The sequence below is a fragment of the Ursus maritimus genome, unplaced genomic scaffold (assembly GCF_017311325.1).
Source record: "Ursus maritimus isolate PB19 unplaced genomic scaffold, ASM1731132v1 scaffold_25, whole genome shotgun sequence".
NCBI classification, from domain to species: domain Eukaryota; kingdom Metazoa; phylum Chordata; class Mammalia; order Carnivora; family Ursidae; genus Ursus; species Ursus maritimus.
In genome coordinates, this window is record NW_024425008.1 from 33319184 (window position 1) to 33342845 (window position 23662).

Below are 23662 nucleotides of genomic sequence, written 5' to 3' on the forward strand. Positions count from 1 at the left end.
GAATTATCATAAGGAATATATTTGGAAGAATGAGTCTTATTACATGTAGTTAGTTCAGCTTTAGGAAATAGCTTGTATATATAGAAAAACAAACTGTATCTATAGAAAAATAAATTGATAATTTTATCAGCAACTTTAGAATAGACATGACATCTATAGGTGATGGGAAAGTATTATTATTATTGTTGTTGTTATTATTTTAACTGGAAGCATTTGAATATTTTCCTTCACTTAATGAAATTATTTACTACAAAGGATATGGTTTCATAAGTAATGAAGGAGAAAAACAGAACTCAACCCACAATAAGGTATGATTTAGCTCTTGAAATGATCAGATGTGCATACTAATTCCTGTACTGGTGACAGATTTCAACAGAAATCACTAAATTCCACCTGCAGGCATATCATGTCAAGTGTGTATAAACAATAATAATTTCATGGCAATGGTGCCAGGGGAAATATCCCAAGATGCTTTATACAAGTCAGTACAATAACAGATGTAGTAGTTGATTTATGGCTAACTAAAGAATTAATGTTAAAGAGCTTATTAAAATTCATTCTGTTTCCTCTAATTCTAGAAATAGGTTAGTTTCTCCAAAATGTACATATACAGATAATGTATATAAACAGAAACAGAAGTGGATGGCTACCACAGCTTTCATAAAAATAAAATATTCTAAGCTCAGAATATAAATCTCTTCCTTCTTTTAGATAAATGATTAGCATCTAAATTAGTTACGAGTTCTGCACGCATACTGAAAATAATCACTAGTTTAATTAATTAAAGGTGTCCAACAGGCACAGTTTAATTCAATAACACAAAGAAAAATATATGATTTTATACAATACCTGTAGTAACAAAGGAAAGATCTATAAATTAAAATCATAATTATGAGCCACCACGATAAAATGAATTCTTTAATCAGGGACTGCAAATGACTGAGAAGAAAACACCACTGATAACTCTTCAGTGGAAATTATATGGAAGGTTTGGAAAAAGTTACAGGGCAGGGGGAGGAAATAAATTAGTAATTTTATTTAGTTCCTAGACATTCAGGACAGTGTCTATGTCTTTCATTGTTCTAATGGGTACGGTGTTTGACATGAGTTGACTGGGAAGGATATAGACTGAAGGTAGGTGGAAGTCAATGTGTCAGCCACAGTTCTGTCATTTATAAATGCATAATCCTGGATAAATCACCTGGTATCTACTAGGCCTTAGAATCTACATAAAAGGAGGATGATTTCTGGAACCTGTTTAAAACTATAACATTAAGAAATTCTGAACTTCTGCATGTTTCAAATTCAAGGCTGTTTAGACTTCATATCCTGTAGTTGCCACTACAGACTACAAAATGTATGAGCAAGGACTAAAAATCAAACCAAATAACCAGTTGTAGCTTTTAGGCAAGGCCAAACTATATACTAGATTTGATAAGTCTAGTAGGGCCAACTTTTTACTTTTCTATTAACACAAGAACCTTATCCTACTCTGGCTACTACTTCACAAGCAAAGAGGCTTGAAACAAAGTCCACAAAATGAAAAAGTTAGCCACAATGAGTCTGACAGAACTGCTTTTCCTGTATCTTCCTAACCTTGACACCTAATCTGTTTGTCCCAGCTGCAAACCACAGACCAGATCAATGGGAGATGTAACCTCAAAATTAAAGCTCAGCTAAGGTTCTAGATTAATAAGAGGTTCCTCTAAAACTTGGAGTTACAAAGAAAAAATATATTGATATATACAATAAGGCTCCTAAATCATCCTAAAGAAGACAAAATTCACATCACAAAATAATACTTTAAATCCATATAGAACTGGGACGCCTGGGTGGCTCAGTCAGCTTAGTGTCGGCTCAGGTCATGATCCCAAGGTCCTGGGATGGAGCGCCGCACGTCAGGCTCCCTGCTCAGCGGGAAGACTGCTTCTCCCTCTCCCTCTGCCCCTCCCCCAGCTTATACTCTCTCTCAAGTAAATAAATAAAATCTTTAAAAAAATAAAAAATAAATCCATATAGAACCTTTTATAGAACAACTTGGAGCATTTTATAAAAATTACCCAATTAACTTTTCTGTCACTTCTATAAAGAGTCAGGTACTATCTGATATTTTCCAAAGGAGGTAAAAAGAAACAAGGGAACTAAAGTTACTCACTTTGCCAATGACAGAGCTTTTTAATTCCATATTAGTGTTTTTTTTTTTTTTTTAAGATTTTTTTTATTTATTTGACACAGAGAGAGACAGCCAGCAAGAGAGGGAACGCAGGCAGGGGGAGTGGGAGAGGAAGAAGCAGGCTCTCAGCAGAGAAGCCTGATGTGGGGCTTGATTCCAGGACCCCGGGATCACGCCCTGAGCCGAAGGCAGACGCTTAACGACTGAGCCACCCAGGTGCCCCCATATTAGTGTTTCAAACTTGTGAAAAAAGATGCTCCACTCCATGAGAAATTATATTAACAGAAATGCCTCAGCCTTTTGAAAAATTTTTGACTTCCCACAAGATGTAAGTGCAGAGATGGTGTATTGTTTTACTTAGCATTTCACCTAATCACTTAGTTCAGTATCTGACACACTGTAGGTATTCACTGTATATCTACCCAGTGAATAAAGCTATCGACGACAGCTAATAATTACTAGAGTTCATATATCAAGTACTGTGCTAAGTGCATTACATATCTTATTTCACTTAATCCTACCAACAATTCAGAGGTAAGTAAACATTACTCTTCATTTTACTGATGAGAGAACTAAGGCCTAGGTTAAGTAACTTGCCCAAGATTACAAATTGATAAAGCCAGGATTTTCACAGAGGTAGCCCGACTTTAGACCTTGTTTAAAGATCATCATTGCAGAAACAACAATAGATTAGCAGTAAGAAACTCTATATTGTATTTCCTTTATCACTAAATTCTTGGAGATAATGTCTAGCATAGTACCTTACTCATATTTTTCCTCATCAAATGTTTCCTGAATGAAATTAAAATTGCACAAGCAAATTAAGTTTCATTGTCCTTAACTGTAAAACGGAGGTAAAGGTACCTGGAGGTAAAGTGTCATCCCCGATCTGGAAAATTTGTTAGAAATGCAAATTCTCAGCACCCTTTACCCCAAACCTACTGAATCAGAAGCCAGTGTTTTAACAAGCCTCCCAGCTGATTCTCACACATGGTGAAGATTCTCATGTATCGGTCTACTTTATTAGATCATTATGAGTATCCAAGGAGTTCAATAATGTGAAAGTACCCTAAAAAGTGAATCATGTATTATCATTAAAAGAGTAAATTACATTCCTTAAAAAAACTTAGTGGTTTTGCTAAATCCAGATAAAAATGAACATTAGAAATGAAACAGGTCCTTCCACTCCCCCTGCTTGTGTTCCCTCTCTCACTGGCTGTCTCTCTCTGTCAAATAAATAAATAAAATCTTTTTAAAAAAAAGAAATAAAACAGGTCATAAAACACTTTTAAAATAAAATATCACTCTAGATTTTACCCTGGTAATGTAGAACAGTCGTGGATCCAGAGAAAAAGATGACCATGAGCCATAAAGCTGTGCCTGGAAATCTGATAATTTGGAATGTGGCAGTTCAACCCAGAGATGTGAAATACTGTACAGGCTTCTTACCTGACCAGTGTCCAGTGGAGGTGCCAGATCTGTCTGTACATGTCTCACTTACAGGTCTAAACACAGTTTCCCATCCACCAGTAGCATAGCGCCAATTCTGAGATTCCAAGATGAGTGTTCGCTGAGTACCATATGCAATCATGAAGCAGTAGACCACGTGATGGAGTTGACAGCCATAGCCACAGCCTTTGTTGATATTACATACCAGCTTCTTGGCTTTGCTGCAGTCCTTGGGATTCTGTCAGGAAGAAAGACAAACAAAGGTGAAGAGAGGTCATCTTCTCTTTATAAATGACAAGTGTCAAAAATCATATAATTAGTCAGGACTGATCCAGTGTATCTTACTAAGCCAAGAATCCAGCTTTAGGATTGAATTTCAAAGAATCCACTGAAAGTTTATTTTAGAGAGATGGCAGTGAAAAGGACAGTTGATTTGGAAACATCACTAAACAAATATGAAATGAAGCATTACATTGAAAAAAAAACTCCTTCACTTCTCTATCACTCAGAACATGCAAGTATGATCATCTCTGAACTCAAAGTTGCATACACTGAGATCTTTTGGAAGAAGTAAAATAGTTTATTTATTCCAGCTGTACTCAGCATGCTGCGCTTACCTTTCCAGCTGAAGCTCAAATCATCTTAAATGAAAAACTATAGTTTACCTATTAATTCCATCTATCTCCAGAGTTCAAACAAAATGTACTTTTTCATTATGGAAGTGAAACCATTAAATTAAAAAAAATATGAGTTCAGGACTTAAAAAAAAAAAAACAACTAACCTTGATGATAGCTACTAGTAATTTTCACAATAAAATATGTAATATGTTCTATATTGTGCCAATATTTTAGTCATTGAAGTATAATTAACACACAGTGTTATGTTAGTTTTAGGTGTACAACATAATGATTCAACAATTCTATACATTACTCAGTGCTCATCATGATAAGAGCAGTCACCATCTGCCACCAAACATTATTACAATATTACTGACTATATTCTCTATGCTGTATTTTTCATCTCCATGACTATTTTATAACTGGAAGTTTGTACCTCTTAATCCCCTTTATCTATTTCACCCATCTGCCTACCCACTGTTATGCCAATTTTTAATCAGGAGGTCCATTTTTCTATTTGTATACCCTGCTATAAGATGAATAGCAAGTGGTTAAAACAATATTATCTAACAGTGGGTGCAACAGGGTCAGTTAATGAGAGATGTCTTTTTTATTCTAAAGCTTCGACTCCACCATAATTCGTATGGGCTATTGCTAAATATCCCTAGGCATCTTAGCTCTTCAAATAAAAATTTGTTTTGACAGGGACTCCTTAGCCTAGGAAGTTTTAAGCTGTTTTGTCTGCAAGGTTAAAAGAAAGGATGGGTATCGTCAGGAACAGAATCTTTTCTCCCACAAAGTGAGAAGCAAAGTAACCAGTTCTCAATTTATATGAGCCTTGAAAAAAAGCAGTTGCCAAACCACAAATCTACAATATTTTCCAGGGATATCATTTCTTTGGTCAAGCAGAGCCCTAGAAACAGAAGTAGGAAGGTGAAGGTATAAAATGATTCTGAAGGAGAAACTGAGAAGGGAAAATGCAATACAGTTACTTTCAGAAGAGGTATCTTTTACATTCAAATGTGCCACAGCGGGCTGGTCTTTTTCTATCAAAGCTGAACCTAATACCCTCAAGAGCCTTCTTAAAAAAAAAAAAAAAAAGTATTTATTTGAGAAGGAGAAAGAGGAAACATGAGCACAAGAGCAGGGGGAAGGAGAAGCAGAGTGCTTCCCACTGAGCATGGAGCCCCATGTGGGGCTTGATCTGGGAATCAATCCGATCCCAGGACCCTGGGATCGTGACCTGAGCCAAAGACAGATGCTTAATCGACTAAGCCACTCAGGTGCTCAGAAGCCTTCTGAAAAGTTAACAGTCCTTATGAATCTGAGAGAATCCAGGTTAAATTCAGCAAGATTTGGTCAATACTGTTTCCCCAATCAAGTACTAGAGTTGCTGATTCTTTTCATTTTGAGACTTTGAACTCTAGTTGGTTTAGCTGCAAAAGATTTGAGAGGAACAGAGGATATGTGATGTGTTATTGGAAGACCAATATCATTTATTTTCTATCCGATATAATATAAGAATCCTGGGAATAAGTAACATTCTCAAACTGATTCAAAGTTTTATTATTAACTCAATAGTTTATCAAAAGGGCAAACAAAGAACACTGACATTTGTCAGATTTTTCATGATTTGTAAGAAATATAGCACTTGAATATCTCTAAAATTCATATGAATGAAAAAGAAAATGTCCTTTATATATTTTTCAATGGACTTTTTCTTTTAGAACAGTTTTTAGATATACAGAATTATTGCAAAGATAATACAGAGATCCCATATACCTCACATCCAGTTCCCCTATCATGTCTTACATTAATCTTCATCTTTTTTAAGGGAAAAAAGAGTGAGGGAACATAATAATTAAACATTTGAAACCACAGGCTTTTTTTTTTTTTTAAATAAAAAGAAGACACATTTGCTTTTAAGACCGGCACATCTATTGTGTTTCCTGCGTTTAATTAGAATGCAATGCTTTGAGCACAAGGACTGAGTCCTAAGAGAAAGAAATGGACAGTTTACGAAACGAAGCTTAATTCAAGAATTTTAGTGCTCCTCAAACCAAGCTAAATTGAGAATATATTAAATCTTTCTGTTATGTCATAGGTAATATGGAGAAAGGAAATAAAATCCATTATGTTTAGTTCCAGAATGAAAAAGGTCTACATATATACAGGGTAACCAATGGAAGATTCCAAGGCAGAGGCTGGCCGTAAGAGAAGAGAAAATGAATAACTAGAATGAGAACAATAAATAAAGTACTGAAGAAGCTCAGAGTCACAGTCCAATTTTTTCACAAAAATATGTAAAAGTCTGAAAAATACGCAACATCTTGTTCATAAAAAGGCAGAGAGACAGTGAGAAATAGAAAAAAATGTGTGTTTCTGACACAAGATTAGGCTCACCAAAATAACTAGAAAAAAAAAACAAGTGGGTATTTATAAGTTAAACAAAACAACAATTCTGAGATGGGCAGGGATTTATTCAGGTGGAAAGGAACCTTATGGGAAACCCATTACATGACCTAAGTTTTTGTTATCCACCACTTACAGAGTAGCAACAAACAAGAGATTTATAGGAATCTATAAAGGGGAAACAGAGCCTTTGTTCTACACACACACACACGTGCGTGTGCATATATACGTATGCGTAATCTTCAAATTTCTTACCAAATAACCTTTGTCAATTGCCACTGATCCTGGTTTTACACTTTCTGTCTGCAAAAGGCTTGCTGGTATGCCTCATCGATAAGCAAGCATATACGGAAGGGCCTCATTACTAAAAGAAGCTTTAATTATGCTAACACTTTAACAGGCTAACTATTTCTGATGATAAAATCTGTTTTTCAATAGCTTCTATAGTGTGCCTAATGCATTTTCTTCTATATTTCTCTATCATTTATGCAAGAATGCAGGCATATTGCTTTGTTCTATATTGTGATTCTTTCGATTTTTCTCCTTTCTCCCTTTTACGACATTCTCCACTCATCACACATACACAACACCCCCCCACCCCCACGTGTGTGTGTGGAATATGATACACTCCCAGCAGAAATCCTACTAGGAAGTACTTCTCATCTGAGAGTGGAAGATGGGGAAATACAGATTGAGAATATACCCCTTAAGTCCCCTGGGAGAGGGTCTCACCTCCTCCTGCCTTGAGTATCACTCACTGACCAAGTATAGGTGAATTTTTGTTCATTAAATAAGTATTTATTAAGCACTTAATATATACAACAAAACTCAGGAGATGACAATCCAACAGAATAATTATATATAAGTAATAATAACAGACAACTTAAATATAATAAGACTGTAGTAAACAAGAAATTAAGGAATAGAAAAGGGAAAAATCACTTTCAGCTGGACTGGAAAGGGTTATAAATAAAATTGTATTTAAGCTAAACCTTAACAACTAAAATTTATTGTGTTTACGAGATGCTAAGTAAAAGTACTTTTTTCATTAGTAAATAGGAGTCTATATTGTAAAGAACAATAGTTAAGAGCAAAGTAAAATTATAAACTCTCTAAATTATACTGACAATGTGGGATTTTTATATATATGGTCTTCTTGAAGTCAAAGGCATTAATAGGCACATACATTCTTCTTCCTTGAAATGATGATGATTATTCAAGTTTTAGAAACAGGAGGTAATTTTGTCAAAATTACTTGAGACAACATTCTAGTTAAAGAACGCTGCCTCGAGAGGCTTAAGATAGGATTTTGTTCTAATTCAGGCCCTGTTATGAATTAAATTGTGTGATTTTGCTTCATTTTCTTCATTAAAAATTGTGACAAAAATTACCTCCCTCCACTCTCTCTGCTTACCCATCCTTCCTTCTCAGAGATACTATGAAGCTAAATGACATGGGAGATGCTCAAAGCTAATTCAAACATACTATCTCATTTATCCTCATCATCTCAAGAGACATCATTTCACACTGGATAAATGCAATATTTTTTTGGATTTAGTGATGCAAGGTAGCCCAATTATGGACCTTTACTAACAGTGTTATGTAACATTTTTACAGTTATAATTCTGCAGCAAAGCTATCACTATAGTACATATAAATCAAGAAATAAGGACTTAAGACAGGGTTCTTCTGTATTCGGTTTCCTTTTCTTCCATTTTTAAATTTAATTTTTTAAAAAGGTTTTATTTATTTATTCGACGGAGAGAGAGACAGCACAAGCAGTGGGGGCAGCAGGCAGAGGGAGAGGGAGAAGCAGTCTTCTTACTGAGCAAGGAGCCCAATGTAGGGCTTGATCCCAGGACTCTGGGATCACGACCTGAGCCGAAGGCAGACGCTTACCCAACTGAGCCACCCAGATGCCCTTCCATTTTTCCTTAAAACGCTGAGGCATTTATTCTGACATTGCTAGTTTCCAAGAATGACCCTAAATCAATAGAACCAAAAGCTGTATTTGTTCTCATTATCATATAAATAAAAATTAAGAAGTGTATTAAAATCAATATGCCTCTAAGATGGTACATTAAGAGAAGCAGCATTTCTTAAACCTAAATGATTACTAATTCAGTAAAGGCACCATCATAATGCTGAAATATTTTAGTCCTTTTTGCTTTGGTTAAAATACAAAAATATTTACTACTGAACATATTTCAAATTAGGAAGCCAGCTTAATTTCTACTTTGCTAAAAAAGAATAATTTTGAATCAACTAGTAAACCAGAACTATTCTTATATTATGCAGGCACTGCTAAGATTTAGAAGTTTCCACTGCCTTCATTTAGTAAATTAGTAGTAATTGTGAATTAATGATGTAACATTATAAAATAGTACTGATTTCATGGCTTTAAAATTAAATCAAAGATAAAGTCTTTTGCCACAACTATTTAGATTTCCAATATACAAAAGTAAAAGCCTCTTCAGAGGAAAATTTTAGAGGCACTATGTAATTTTCCTCACTTATCTGCCTAGATTTACTACAGAGCAAAAACACTGCATTCAAAGGCTAAATTAACAACAAACAAAAAAACTTAGTCAATATATACTGGACATAATATCTCCAGGCAACTCTTGTAAAGAGTAAATGCTCAAAGACCATTAGTTCAATTGATTTGCATGTAGGGGGACAAAGGTGATGTCAAGCTGACAGTGACAAAAATAAATTAATTGGTGACAAGCCAGAATTTCAAATTTAGCTCTCTCAATCTATTGTTCAATGCTTCCATGATGTCTTTAATCCAAGATTCAACAAGAAGTACAAGCTCAGAGCACTCATCTGGTCACTCTCTCAGCTTTATAGACATACGCATAGTTGACAATAAAAAATTTTATATATTTAAAAAGTATATATAATATATATATATATATATACATACACACACACACACACACTGTATAACGATTACCACAATCAAGCTAATTAACATATCCATCGCTTCATATCATTACAATTTACTTTTTGGTGTCAAGAATACCTGAGATCAACTCTCTTAGCATATTTCAAGTATATAATGCCAGTATTATTAATTATAGTCACCATGCTGTACATTAGATCTCTAGAACTTACTCATCCCACATAAGTGAACCTTTGTACCTTTGATTAACATCTCCCCATTTCCCCCATCTCCTTCCTCCTGGTTATTACTGTGCTTTTGGTGTCATATCCAAAAACTCACTGTCAAGAACAATGTCCAAGGAGCTTTTCCTCTAAGTTTTGTTCTAGTATGTTTACGGTTTCAGGTCTTACATTTAAGGAAAAAACCCAGAACCCTGAACTCTCTAACAGCATTTCTTTTCTAGGGAGGAGTTAAGCCATAGACAGCTTATATTTCCAATGAAGAGAGGTCAGAAAAACCAAAGGAATGAGCCAGGTAAGTTAAATTTTATTGTACTCTTTGTCTGCTCTAATCACAAGACTAAATGGTTTTTAATTTGTTTGTTTAAAAAGATCTGCAACATCCAGCTTTGTGTTGGTAATGAAGAAAAGATTCATTAATAGTGTGGTAAAAGCATTTCATTGTATTGGAAACAGTCTGATTTTATTTCTTTAAAATTATTTTCAGAACCAAAGCAGAGAAGGTAATGAAGCAAATAAGAGAACTGGAGTACCGCATTGTGGTAATTAAAATGAAAAGTCTGGGCATAGTTAATAACCATGAAAGAGAAAGTTTAAAAGCATTCTCATTTTTAAAAGCCAGGACTGGAAATTATTGTCTTTTAATGCATTAAACAAGAATATTTTCATAGCAAAGTTAAGATAGTATCAAGGTATCCTTTCTACCCCTCCAGCAAAAAACAATTTGTTGCAAGTAGTAAGAACAACACAATAGGTGAGGCACAAGAAGGCTACCAAATGCTGCAGGAAATCAATTTCCCTTTAGGTATTTGATAAAATTTTAAGTGTGGAAACTTAATGGAGAAAAGATATCAAGATACATACACACTGAAGCAAAGGCAAATGGTCACTATACAGTTATAGAAGAGGAAGATCTTGGTAAATAAAGCAAAAATTGACTTAATTTAAATGTATTTTTAAAATTTTTGCTTTTTGCCTATAAGTCTCTATTGAATGTTCTAAAGCCATTTTTTAAAAAGATGGAAATTCTACAAGTCCAGTGGAAAGCAACAAACATTATGGGGCATTTCTTCTACCGAGGGTCTTTGAGACAGTAGTGTGTCATCTCTGGATATTCCAAGTGGTCTCTACAAAGTCTCTACTTCAGGTTCATGAGATGAGTACACTAAAGCAACCTTGGTAATATTTTCTGCTACTTTAAAGTCACAAAGGAAAGGCAGAGAAAGAATGAGATGCATCCACGTCTAACTTTTCTCATCCAAGAATCTAACTTAAATAAGGCTAGAGAAGAAAAGTGAAATTACCTGAGAAGCCAGATTCTGCTACTGCTACACAATTGTACAGAAGATGTATAACCTCAAGCACCTTCAATTTTTCTCCAGAGGTTTAGGGTCTGATCTCTCGGTGTCAGAATCAGCTAACTGCTCAGTTTAAAAATAACATAGTTTCAAAATTAAGGTTGAATTTCAGTAATGTCCTCCACTATTTTACTTCACAGAACTCATTAGGCTCTCTTTCCTCAAAACTGAAATTCAGAGAGGACATGGCAGGTACTCTTTAAAAAAGAAAAAAAAAAAAAAGAGGAAGGAGGGAAAAGAATGTGAAAAGGACAGAGGGAAGGGAAGAAAGGGGGAAGAGAGGAGAAGGAGGGAGGAAAGGGGGAAAAGGGAAGAAATGTTGGAGAGAGAGGGGAACAGGGAAAGAGGAAGAGGCGGGAGAAGAGGGAGAAAAGTAAAAGGAAGTCTGGGAATGGTTAGCCCAGATCAAAAAATGAGACAAAAAAAAAAAAAAAAAAGATAAAGTAGATAGCAGATACAAAAAAGAAACACTAGTTGAAACTCTGTTCTTCTGCAAAGGCTGCTGCAAATGTTTAGTTTTATTGTAAAGAAAAGACTAACTTACACTGTTTGCCAGCTTTCCATTCTGTGAAGTGCCCTTCGTCCCGGCAGCATTGGTACTTACAGCACTTGTCTGTCTACTCACTGGTTTTTCAATCAAACCATCAACAATAACTAGACCAGATGTCAAATCCTGCTGCCTCTTCTCCGGACAGAGGCATTGTTCCATTTCTCCATGCAGCTATCCATGCACTCAGAATCCAACCTTAGCTGAGCTTAATTTCTTTAAAATCCCCAGTTATTATTATTACGTTTAATTAAAAATAAAACATTCTTAAGACGATTTTTCTCACTGCCTCAATTTAACAGTCATCAAACTGAATCAGGTTATTCACTTTTTGAAATCTTTAACACTGTATTTTTTGCTGTTTATTTTAAATAATTTAAGGCCCACAATAAATTACAAAACCAGTAGAGAGTTACCATGTATATCTTCCACAGAGCTTTCCCCAATAAGAACATCTTACTTAACCACAGTTCATTATCATTATCAGGAAATTGACCTTACATAACATAATTAACTAATATACAGACCTTCTTTGGATTTCACCAGGTTTTACATGCACTCTTTTTTGTGTGTGTGTGGGGGGGTATGGTATATCCAATTTTATAACATGTATAGATTCATGTCATTAGTACTACAATCAGGATATAAACTGTTACATTAAAACAAAGAAATTCTCTTACAATACTCCCTTTAAGAGTCACACCCTTCCCCAAATGTTAATCTCTAGCAACTACTGATCTGTTCTCCATGACAATAATTTAGTAACTCTGAGTGTTATAAATGAAATCAGACAGTATGTAGCCTTTTGAAATTGGCTTTTAAAAAAAATCACTTAGCATAATGCTCTTGAGATCCATCCACGTTATTGTGCGTATCAATAGTTCATTCTTTTTTATTACCGACTTCTAGTCTGTTATGTGGATTGTGCCACAGCCTATTCACCTGCTGAAGGGCATTTGGGCTGTTTTCAGGTTTAAGGTGTTACCAATTAAATTGCTATGCATGCAAATGTACAGATTTTTGTGTGCACATGAATTTTTATTTTCTAGGATAAATATACAAGAGCATAATTGCTGAGTCAAAGTGCCAAAATGTTTTCCAGAATGACCATCCCATTTTACATTTCCATAAGGAATATACGAGAGAGCTGGTGGCTCCAAATTCTGGGTATTTTTTTATGTTAGCCATTCTGATGGGTATGTAGTGGGATCTCATCATGTTTTTAGGTTACATTTCCCTAATAGTTAATGATTTTGTACATCTTCTCATGTACGTATTTGCCATCCATATATCCTCCTTGGTAAAGTTGTCTGCTCAAAACTTTTGCCCATTTTCCAATTGGATTGTTTCTCACTGTTGACATTAAAGAGTTATACAAGACCTTTGTTGGATATGTGATTTGCAAAGATTTTCTCTCAGTCTATGGCTTGTCTTTACATCCTTTTTAACAGGGTCATTCACAGGACAAAAGCTCTTAATTTGATAAAGTTCAATTTATTGATTTTTTTTTCCTTTTATAAGCCGTTCTTTTGGTGTCACGTTTAAGAACTTTTAGCCTAGGTCACAAGATTTATTCCAACATTTTCCTCTAAAAGTTTTATAGTTCTACATGTTACATTTATCTGTTAGATTCACTATCCATTTTGACTTAGTTTATGTAAAATGTGAGGTTTAGGTCAAGGTCCATTTTTTCCCCTATGAGATGACCCTTCACTGAACTTTTGCACCTTTGTCAAAAATCAATTGCCCACTCATAGGTATATATTCAAAAGAACAGAAAACTTATTCAAATACATGTAGAGACATGTTAACAGCAATGTTATTTTGAAATAGCAAAAGGTGTAAACAATCCAAATGTCCATCCACAAATGAATGGATGAGCACGTTTTGGTATACTCAACACAATGGAATATTACTCAGTCATAAACAGGAATGGAGTGCTCATATATGCTACGACATGGATGAAACTTGAAAACATTATTCTAAGTCAAAGAAGCCAGAGAGAAAAGATTACATATAGTATGATTCCATTTATGCAAAACATTCAGAATAGGTAATTCCATAGAGAATGCAGGTTGGTGGTTTCCAAGGGCTATGAGAAGAGGGAATCGGGGAATGAGAGCAACTGCTTAATGGGTATGAGGTCTTCTCTTAAGCTGATGAAATCCGTGCAACTAGATAAAGGTACTGTTTGCACGACCTTGTGAATGCACTAAATAGCACTGAACTGTTCATTTTAGATGGTTTTATAAATTTCACCTCAATGAAAAAAAGTTAGCATACCCATATGGGTTTATTTGGGATTCTATTCTGTTTCATTGATTTATATAGGTCTACCCCTCCTCCAATACCAAACATTATCTTGATTACCGTTGCAATAGTTGTCAAGTCTTAAAACTATAAAGTATGATTACTCAAACTTAATTCTTCTTTTTCGATGTTGCTTTAGCTATTTTAGTTCCTTGCCTTTTTATATAAATTTTGGAATCAACTTGTCTATATATACAAAAAGAAAAAAGGACTTGCTGGGATTTTAATAGGAATTATGCTAAGCTTATGGATCAGTCTGGGAAGAACTGACATCTTTTCTATGTTGAATCTTCCAACATAATATATTAATTTACTCATTAGATTTTTAATTTCTTTCATCAGCATTTTATTTTATCATCAGTATTTTTACCTAAGTATTTAATTTTCAATTCCTGGAGCACTGTAAATGGTAGTATGTCTTAAAATTCTGGTTTTCAACTTTTCTTTGCTGGGATATAGAAATATGATGAGTTTTTGTGTGATGATCACATATCTCACAACTTTGCTAAATTCACTTATTCTAGGAGTTTTATAGCTGTGTGGTTATTGTTATTGTTTGGTAGATTACTTGCAATTTCACTATGGAGACAATCATGTCACCTGCAAATAGGGATAGTCTTCTTTCTTTCTAGTATATATGTCATTTATTTCTTTGTCTTGCCTTACTGGACTGCAAAGAACTTCCATTTCTATGAGTAGGAGTGAGAGAATAGGTGAGAGAAGGTATCATTGCTTCATTCCCAATTTTAGGAGAAAAGTATTTCATTTAGTCTTAAATGTGATGATACCTGTAGGTTGTTTATAAATTCTTTTTTTAAAAATCAGATTGATGGGGCGCCTGGGTGGCACAGCGGTTAAGCATCTGCCTTCGGCTCAGGGCGTGATCCCGGCGTTATGGGATCGAGCCCCACATCAGGCTCCTCCTCTATGAGCCTGCTTCTTCCTCTCCCACTCCCCCTGCTTGTGTTCCCTCTCTCGCTGGCTGTCTCTATCTCTGTCGAATAAATAAATAAAATCTAAAAAAATAAAAAAAAATAAAAATCAGATTGAAGAATGTCTCATTTTTTCCTAGTCTGCTGAGTGTTTATCATGAATGGGTGTTGGATTTTGTCAACATTTTTTTATCATGTTGACATTTTTTATCATCTTATCAACATATTTTATCATTTTCAACCTATTTTATGATATATACATATATGTGAATATATACTATATCTATATATAAATATATAGATATATGTATATATCATGACCAAGTGGGGTTTATTCAAGGAATGCAAAGTTGGTTAAGTATTCAAAATTCATTCAATGTAATCTATCACTTAACAGTTTAAAGAAGAAAATCCACATGATTATATACCAATTCACAAAGCAAAAGTATTGACAAATCCAACACCCATTCCTGCTTTCCTGGGCATAATTTGAACTTTCAGTATTCAATTCTGATTCATCTATATATACACACACACACACACATAATTTATTAGTCTACTCATATCAACACTTTATTATTTCAAGTGGGACGTAGAAACCTCACTACCTTTACTCTCTCCCCCTTTATGATATAGTTGTCTTAAAGATTACCTTTATATACATTGAAAACTGCATCAGATAATGTTATAAATTTTGTTTTCCACCACCAAACATTTTAAAAAATTTAAGTGGAGAAGACTAATCAATTACCCTATATCTACTGTCTTTTGCATTTTCTTTATTCCTGACGTTCCAAGTTTCCTTCTGTCATCATTTTCTTCCCATCTGAAGAATTTCTTTTTTAGACCAAGTCTGCTGGCAATGAATCCTTCCAGTTTTCCTTCATCTGAAAATGTTTTTATTTCACCTCATTATATTTTCACTGGATGAAGAATTCTAGGTTGCCAGTTTCTTTCTTTTGGCACTTAAAAAAAAATCTTACTACCCCTTTCGGGCCTCCATGTTTTCCAATGAGATATTTGCTGTCACTCAAATCGTTCCTCTATAGGTAATGCATGTGCTTCTCTTTTGCTGCTTTAAAGAATTTTTTGTCTTTAGTTTTCAGCAAATTACTTAAAAAGTGTCTGGAAATGGATTGCTTTAGGTTTGTCCTGTTGGGAATTTGCTCAACTTCTTGAACTTGTTGGCTTGCCAAATTTAGGAAGTTTTCAGTCATTTCTTCATCCCTTACTCTCACGCTTCACTCCTTCTTGGACTCCAAAGATAAGAAACATAAATTTTTGTTGCTGTTGTTATTGTCTAAGAGGTCCCTGAGGCTCTGTTTACTTTTTTTTCAATCGTTGTCAGACTGGATAATTTCCACTGATCTAACTTCAAGTGCACTGATTCTTTCCTCTGTTACAGCTATCCTACCATGAGCCAGTTTTTTTTACTTAGATTATTGTATTTTTCAGTTTTAAAATTTTCATTTGTTTTTTCCTTATATCATCTATTTCTTTGCCCAGGCTTTCTATTTTTTCATTTGTTTCAAGTCTATAATTGCTTACTGGAGCATTTTTAGTATTATATCTTTTTAAAAATCCTTATCAGGTAATTCCAACATCTGTGTCATCTCAGTGTACTATCTGCTGCTGATTATCTTTTGTCATTTGAATTAAGATTTTCCTGGTTCTTGGTATATGGTGAATATTATGTTATGAGACTCTGCTTTCTATTAAATGATCCATTTTGGTAGGAAGCAAACTACACAGACTCCTGGCTCACTTTTATTGGTTGTGGCTCAAATGTCAACTTAATTATTAAAACTTTTTCAGTGTTATTTTGTTCTGCCCCACTTGTGGGCTAACCAAGAACCAGTGTGAAGCCTAAGTGGTCTATCATACCAGAGTTCAGTTCTCAACCTTTTTTCTGCATCAATTCTCATTAATTACATGCATGTGATATTCAGAGGTCTGTCCAGGTATTCAAACATAGATTTGAAAAATTCTGTTCTCTAACTCTCTTTTCCCTATAACCCTCCCTCCACTCTAGTGGTGGTGAGAATGGGAACTGCCTTATTACTGCAGTGTGGGGATGGTGGACAGGTTTTGTCCAAAGCCTCTGAGGTTGTAACACCAGCTGGGAGAAGTGGGGGTGCCCTCACTACTGCAGGGCAGGTATGGTGGACAGGGCTATGTGCTCAAGGTCCACAGTGATGGTACCGGGAAGGGCATGGGGCAACGTTTTTCAGGTCCACAGTGATGGTACCGGGAAGGGCATGGGGCAACGTTTTTCATGACGTTTACCTGGAACAGGATAGATGTAATCAAAATGAGGCCTTTTTTTGGCTCCACCCATTAGTACTTTTAGGTTGGAGGATTCTCTAGCACCTCCAACTGGGATATACAGGAATAAAACAAGGAAATAAACAAATATAGAAGATTCACGTTGTACAGGATTTTTTTTGGGGGGGGGCACTTAGCAGGAAGAATAGGGTATAATGTGTTTACTACATCTTATCTAGAAACAGAAGCCTATGTTTTAGCCCAACATAATCTCATTTAATGCACATTTAACTCACATCTATAATGCTACTTATTTATTGGAAAACTAATGACTTTGTGTTTCCAGAGGCATTTGCTCATATAAGTTTCTTTTAAAAATTATAAACCAACCTTTTTTCAATAATTTGAATCTTGAGAACACTATGGTACTGTATCTTCTTATGTAAAAGGAAAATATAACATCTGTTTGAAGAAAAGAACTCTAGTAGTGAATATTTAAAAGATTATTCAAAGCCTCTATGGGATGTAGGCTTTGAACACAGGCAAAATTCCTTATATTTAAAAGCTTTTTCTTAGGGTACAGCTTTATTTCCTTTTTCCTCCATTATATATGTACAAAGGGCAGGGCACTAGGTCTTTTGGTTGCAAGTCAAACATAGTATCTATTCTGCCCCTAACTCTTTAATCATAAGCAGCCCTCTCACAGGGCGTCCTATAACCAACCACCTCTCTTGATTTCTGACAATGCCTGCAGCTTCAAGGTATGGTCTCCTCCACTAGCCCTGACACTTCCAAACCCAGCAAGTACAGCCACTTAAATCACTCCAGGGGAAGAGGATTTATACCAAAATTCAAAGTAAAACAAATAAATGAAAAAACCTTCCACACAAGCAAATAAACAAAAAACAACAACCTCTAAGCAAGAGAAATGTCCAAAGCTACGAGGCTATTTTACTGGCAGAATAGTAACTAGAATTCTTCCAACAACCCCAGATAGTCCCTGCTATGCTTCAATTTGATAAAAGAAATGATGGGGTGTGTGTGTATAAAAGTGTTGGTTTTTTATAGATGATACATTTTGGTCTAATAATAAACAATGGTTATGCCAATGAGAAGAGAGAGGAACAAGAAAAAGGTGCCATAGCTCTGGGAAAGATATGAAATAGTTGAGAGAAAACAGTAACAAGCAATGGTAAAAATAATGACCTGTCTTTAGCCATTCAGATATAGTCAGTGACTCCCTACTTTTCCATATTGAAATCTCTATCTGCTTCTTTTTCTATCTGCATCTTCTTTTTAAGAGGGAGAGTGCGCGTGAGCGTGTGAACAGGGGAAAGGGGGGAGGGGTAGAGGGAGAAAATCTCAAGTGGGCTCCATTCCCGTTGTGGAGCTCTGTGGGCTTCTATGCAGGGCTCGATCTCATGACCCTGAGATCATGACCTAAACTAAAATCAAGAGTCAGAGGCTTAATCCACTGAGGCACCCCTATCTGCATCTTAATCTTTCTGGCTATTAGAGCCTCTTGTAATAGCATGACAACAAAAGCCCAAATATACCAGAAGAACTTTGCTATTCAGTAAAACAAAAGAAAATTATGAACTAAAAAAAAAGCTACTAACTCTCATTCCCTCCCTACCTCCAACATGTAAGAAATCAAAGATAAAGTAAAATAAAAAACTGATTTCATTAGCTTAGATGCTTCAAAGCCCCTCTAGTAGAATCTGATATTATTTAGAGTAAATCAAGACGTGGCCCCAATATTTAAACAGATAACATTTTGCATTTGAAAGCTTCACAATCATTAAGTGTTCCTTACTGTATCTTAAGGAGATCACTGTGCTCTTAATAATGATCTAAAGTGACTGCTTCTCGGCCTTTGGGCTAATAACAATCTAAAGTGAATATGGCCAAAGTCGGTAACAGAGCATATTCTTGAGAATCTACATACACTTCATATCTAGTTCCATGATCTAACCAGTAAAAACTCTTCAACTCATTCATAAATGGAAAAAAATAACCAATTGGGGAAGGAACTTCAGTATGGGGAAGACAAACGCATATGCCCAGAAAGCTGATATCTCAAATACAGACAAGAGCTCATACGTAGCTGAAGGAACAGGAGGAGGAAGCAAAGGAAAACAGAAGGCAAAAATATTTAAGAATTATTTCTACTACTGTCTAGGCCACAATTAACAAACTTTTCCTGTAAAGGACCATACAGTAAGTATCTCTGGCTTTGCAGGCCAGATATTCTGTCATAATTATTTAACTTTGTCACTGTAGCCTGAAAATAATCATAGACAATATTTAAAGAAATATGCATGACTTTGTTCCAATAAAACTTTACAAAAATAGCTGAGCTAGATTTGGCCTGAGGGTAGTAGTTTGTTGACTTCTGGTCTAGGCCAATAAAATCTGTAAAAACAGGTTGGCAAAAGGAAAGACAACATTAGACAAGATGGGTAGGAATACATGTTTCTTAAGAATATTGGAACCTATGTCTTATTCTGTTTTGTATTCTGATTTGATACAAGTTCTGAGATCTTTTACCATTAGTGAGATACACAGATTTAGTTCTTCAATAAACCTAGGATCCAATGCCCGCATTACTTTCTACTTATACTGCTAGTAGTATTTTCTTAATGTTTCAGCTGCTAAAATCTTGAAGAGGACATTTACCTCATCCATATATATACTTGAAGGATACCACTACTGTGTATGGAACAACACTGAAAACTGGATAGAATCAAGTAATATTTGTTTCTTACCACCTGGAAAGAAAGATGTTTGCTAGATATAATGGGGAAGTCAGGACATGTTTAACATTTCTTCTGTGAAAAATCAGGCTTTCTACTCACACCTCTATCTGAATTTTAATCTACTTAGCACATCATTCTACATTCTACCACCATTAAGTTAAACTTTTTATAATCCAAAGAAAGAGAATCACTTCTCATGACTACTGTTACGATTAAAGACAAAAATAATGACTTTTTGAACGTACTTCTCATAGAATCTCCATATTATATTATGTATCTCTTTTTTCTTCAGACTTGTCCATTACTGAAAAAAAGTCTATATTCTCTGACTTTTGCAAATTAAAAATCTCTTATAATGACAAAGAAATCTTCTTAAGAGGTAGAAACAATATATATAGGCAAAAGACACTTCTAGAAACTTCGTATTTTATGGTTCTATTCATTTAGTTATTTAAAAGTTATACTTTAATTTCCTCTATTAACTAGGTACATGAGAAATCTAATTGTTTAAGGTTTCTGTGGCAAGGTTTTATGTTGCTAATGATGGGCAGATGCAAAAAAGGATGTGGCTTCACCAGCCAATATTAAAAGCAGCCCCTAAAGCTTATATTCAGTTCATCACCTTCAACAAAGCACCAGGAAAATGAAACAAAACAAAAACAAACAAAATACTGGCTCCTCAAAGCACTTGCTAATGGTGAATATAATGACGTTAAGACTCTGCCTCTCCCCTCTGCCACTTACTAGGCAAGTTACGCAAACTTCTCTAAGCCTCAATTTATTCTCCTACATATTGAATATAACAACACCTGCCTCGTAAGAGTTATGCTTACTACCTAGCAATACAGAAAGTGTATAGAAGGGGCAGCTTACAGGCATTATTCATCCTCACAACTTCCTTTAATGTAGCAGAAGATTAAGAAGAAATATTTCTTCCCTTTTACCTTCCAATTAAAGGACTTTAATGAGACCTTGAAATATTTGGATGTTTTGTCATCTATTTTCAAAATGATTGATCCAAACCTTGAACCCAGTATAACACCAATGTAATGACTTGAGTGTCTCAATTTTCTATAGAAAAAACAGAATCAGTACTAACCTTTCTCAGATGGGTTTTTGAAGTGATACGAGCTGTATAAATCACACACACCACCCCCTGATAAGTATTTATCACAACTGGCATTTTTGGCTTAGGTAGGTCAAACATATGATGGCATCCCATACAGAACATCCAAACACTTTTTAGAATAGCTACTACAGTACTATAAGTAATAGGAGAACCATCACACCATTTTCTAGTGTCAGAGCACATGTATATATTTTAATTGATCGCATAGACATGTAGTTGTATGCTTTTATGATTTATCACTGACTCACATCTAAGACTTACTGAACAGACATGGTTATTGTCTACAGTAACCAGGACTTACACCTAAAGCATGGCAGTCTGACACAAAGGTTGTGGGTGGTCAGTGAAGAGCAGCTGATAATCAATCGTAGGCTGGTCAATTTGAGAAAGTGCTGCATACTCTAGGGATTGAATGACTGAAAGTCCTAGTCAGAAAGCTACTTTATAAATAAGGTGAAATTTTAACTGGAGGCAAGCTAGTTTTTCTTTGTTATCTATGTCTTTGAGATAGACAGAACTCACTCAATCTTAAATAGTCAGCATCTATTACTTTTCATCTAATTTTCCCGTATGTCTTTATTTCAGGCTTCTTAATTACAGTGGTTCTTAGGTAATCTTATGTCTAAGGGCGATAAGATTCCCTCCTAGTTCCGTGAGAAGGGCTTCCTTAGGAGCAGAGTGGGTTTACTGAAATGTAAGCTGCAGGGACCCTCATTTGAACAGGTCCCTTCAAAGGCCCTGGGAGGAGAAGTGTTTATGTAATGTGTTCATCTGGTCATATGTTTTTGCAAAAATTGTAAACTTTGACCACAATGAGTTAAGATGGCTGCCTTGTCCCACTTGGAATTCCCTCCCATCTCACTTTCCTGGTGTCGGAGTCAGTACTGGGTGGCAGTGAAGTGGCCTTCAGCATTTCTGGGATCCTGTTATAGGAAAATTAAGCTGGGGATTCATTTAGTTTAGATCTACAGGGATATATTTATGTGGTTCAGGATTACTTTTGTGCAGTTATTTTTGTGACATAGATACAGGGCAAGGGGACATACTACAATGTCAATGGGTCCCACTGCACCCAGCATGGGAAGTGTCAGGTAATCAGAGAATTGGGAGTCAGTTCCCAATAATGCCTAGTCAACACAGAAGTTTTCTGTCATTAATATCCTCAAAAATGTAGTGCATGCAATTCAAAATGTAGCTAAACAATTATATGTATTATTCTTTTTTCCTTTTATGATAAGGATCACATGATATAGAATTTATATGAATTACTTTGTATAGAACAAGCTTACAGCAGTACTATAAACATGAGATATGTAAAGTTGTAAATTTTATGTATCACAAGTACCAATAATTAAAAAACAACTTTTTTCGGGTGCCTGGGTGACTTAGTCGGTTAAGCATCTTCGGCTCAGGTCATGATCCTGGGGTCCTGGGATCGAGCCCTGCCATCAGGTGTCCTGCTCAGTGGGGAGCCTGCTTCTCCCTCTCCTCCCCATTTGTGTTCTCTCCCGCCATCTCTGTCTCTCTCTCTCAAATAAATAAAGTATTGAAAGAAATTATAAAAAGATCTGATTCGATCTTTCCATTCTCTTTATAAGAAATATTACAAAATCACTGTAAATTCACTTTATAGAAAATCCTATAAATCATAAAGAGTATGAAGCTAAGAAATATGGGGAAAACAGTATTATAAAGAGTATCAGGCAATTAATAAGACTTTCAATTTTTCTGGAGTATTGTGTTATGGCATATGTCAACTTTGTAAAATTTTTAATTTGTTGGTATTTCTTTTTTTCATTTTAAACAACTGATCCTCACTAGTCATAAGTTCCATATTTGCAAATTTGCCTACTAGCTAAAATTTACTTGCAATCTCAAAATCAATACTTGAGGTGCTCTCAGGGTCACTTGCGGACACAAGCCAATACAGTGAAAATGTGGGCTGCCTGAAGCACACAGTTCTCAGCTGAGGTCAAACAAGATAGCATTTTGCCTTCTTGTTTTAGCTGTCACACTATGAACAAGCATCCTTTTTGCAGTCTATACAATGCCACGTTTTTTGCATTTTTGTGCATTTGTTGACTACTTCACTGTTTAAAATCACGCCTAAGCATAGTGAAGTGCTGTCTAGCATTCCTAAGCACAGGAAAGCTGTGATGTGCTTTACTGAAAAAACATGTGTGTTACATAAGCTTCATTCAAGTATGACTTGCAGTGCTAGAAGCTATGAGTTAAATGTTAGTGGATCAACAATATATATTATACAAAATGTTTTTAAACAGAAACATATATAACACAGATCATATATTAATTGGTTGACAAAAATTTGTGACCAAAGATTCACAGGAACCCAGGAGCAGTGGTTCACTAATCCAGTGTTTTTGGTGACTTTACAGAACATAATTTATGCAAACAATGAGAATCGACTGTAACTATTTACTTTAACATTTAATTCTGTATTTGTATTCCTTTTTATAAAAGAGAGTGTCAAAGACTGTAGAGGTTTCAGGTCCAGCCCCTAAATCTGAATCCACCTCTGGTCAGTAGCCTCCCTCTTCCTTTCCTGGGAACTTTGCTACTC

The 23662-nt window shown here is 35.2% G+C and overlaps 1 protein-coding gene across 15 annotated transcripts in view; it reads right to left on the reverse strand.

Moving 5' to 3' along the window:
• FUT8 (fucosyltransferase 8) overlaps positions 1 to 23662 on the reverse strand; it is a 411868-nt gene that overhangs the window by 104719 nt on the left and 283487 nt on the right. For all 15 annotated transcript variants that reach the window (XM_040641772.1, XM_040641777.1, XM_040641778.1 and 12 more), the window contains one exon: positions 3623 to 3860. In XM_040641772.1, coding sequence (XP_040497706.1) covers positions 3623 to 3860 — 238 coding nt within the window. The remainder of the gene's footprint in view (positions 1 to 3622; positions 3861 to 23662) is intronic.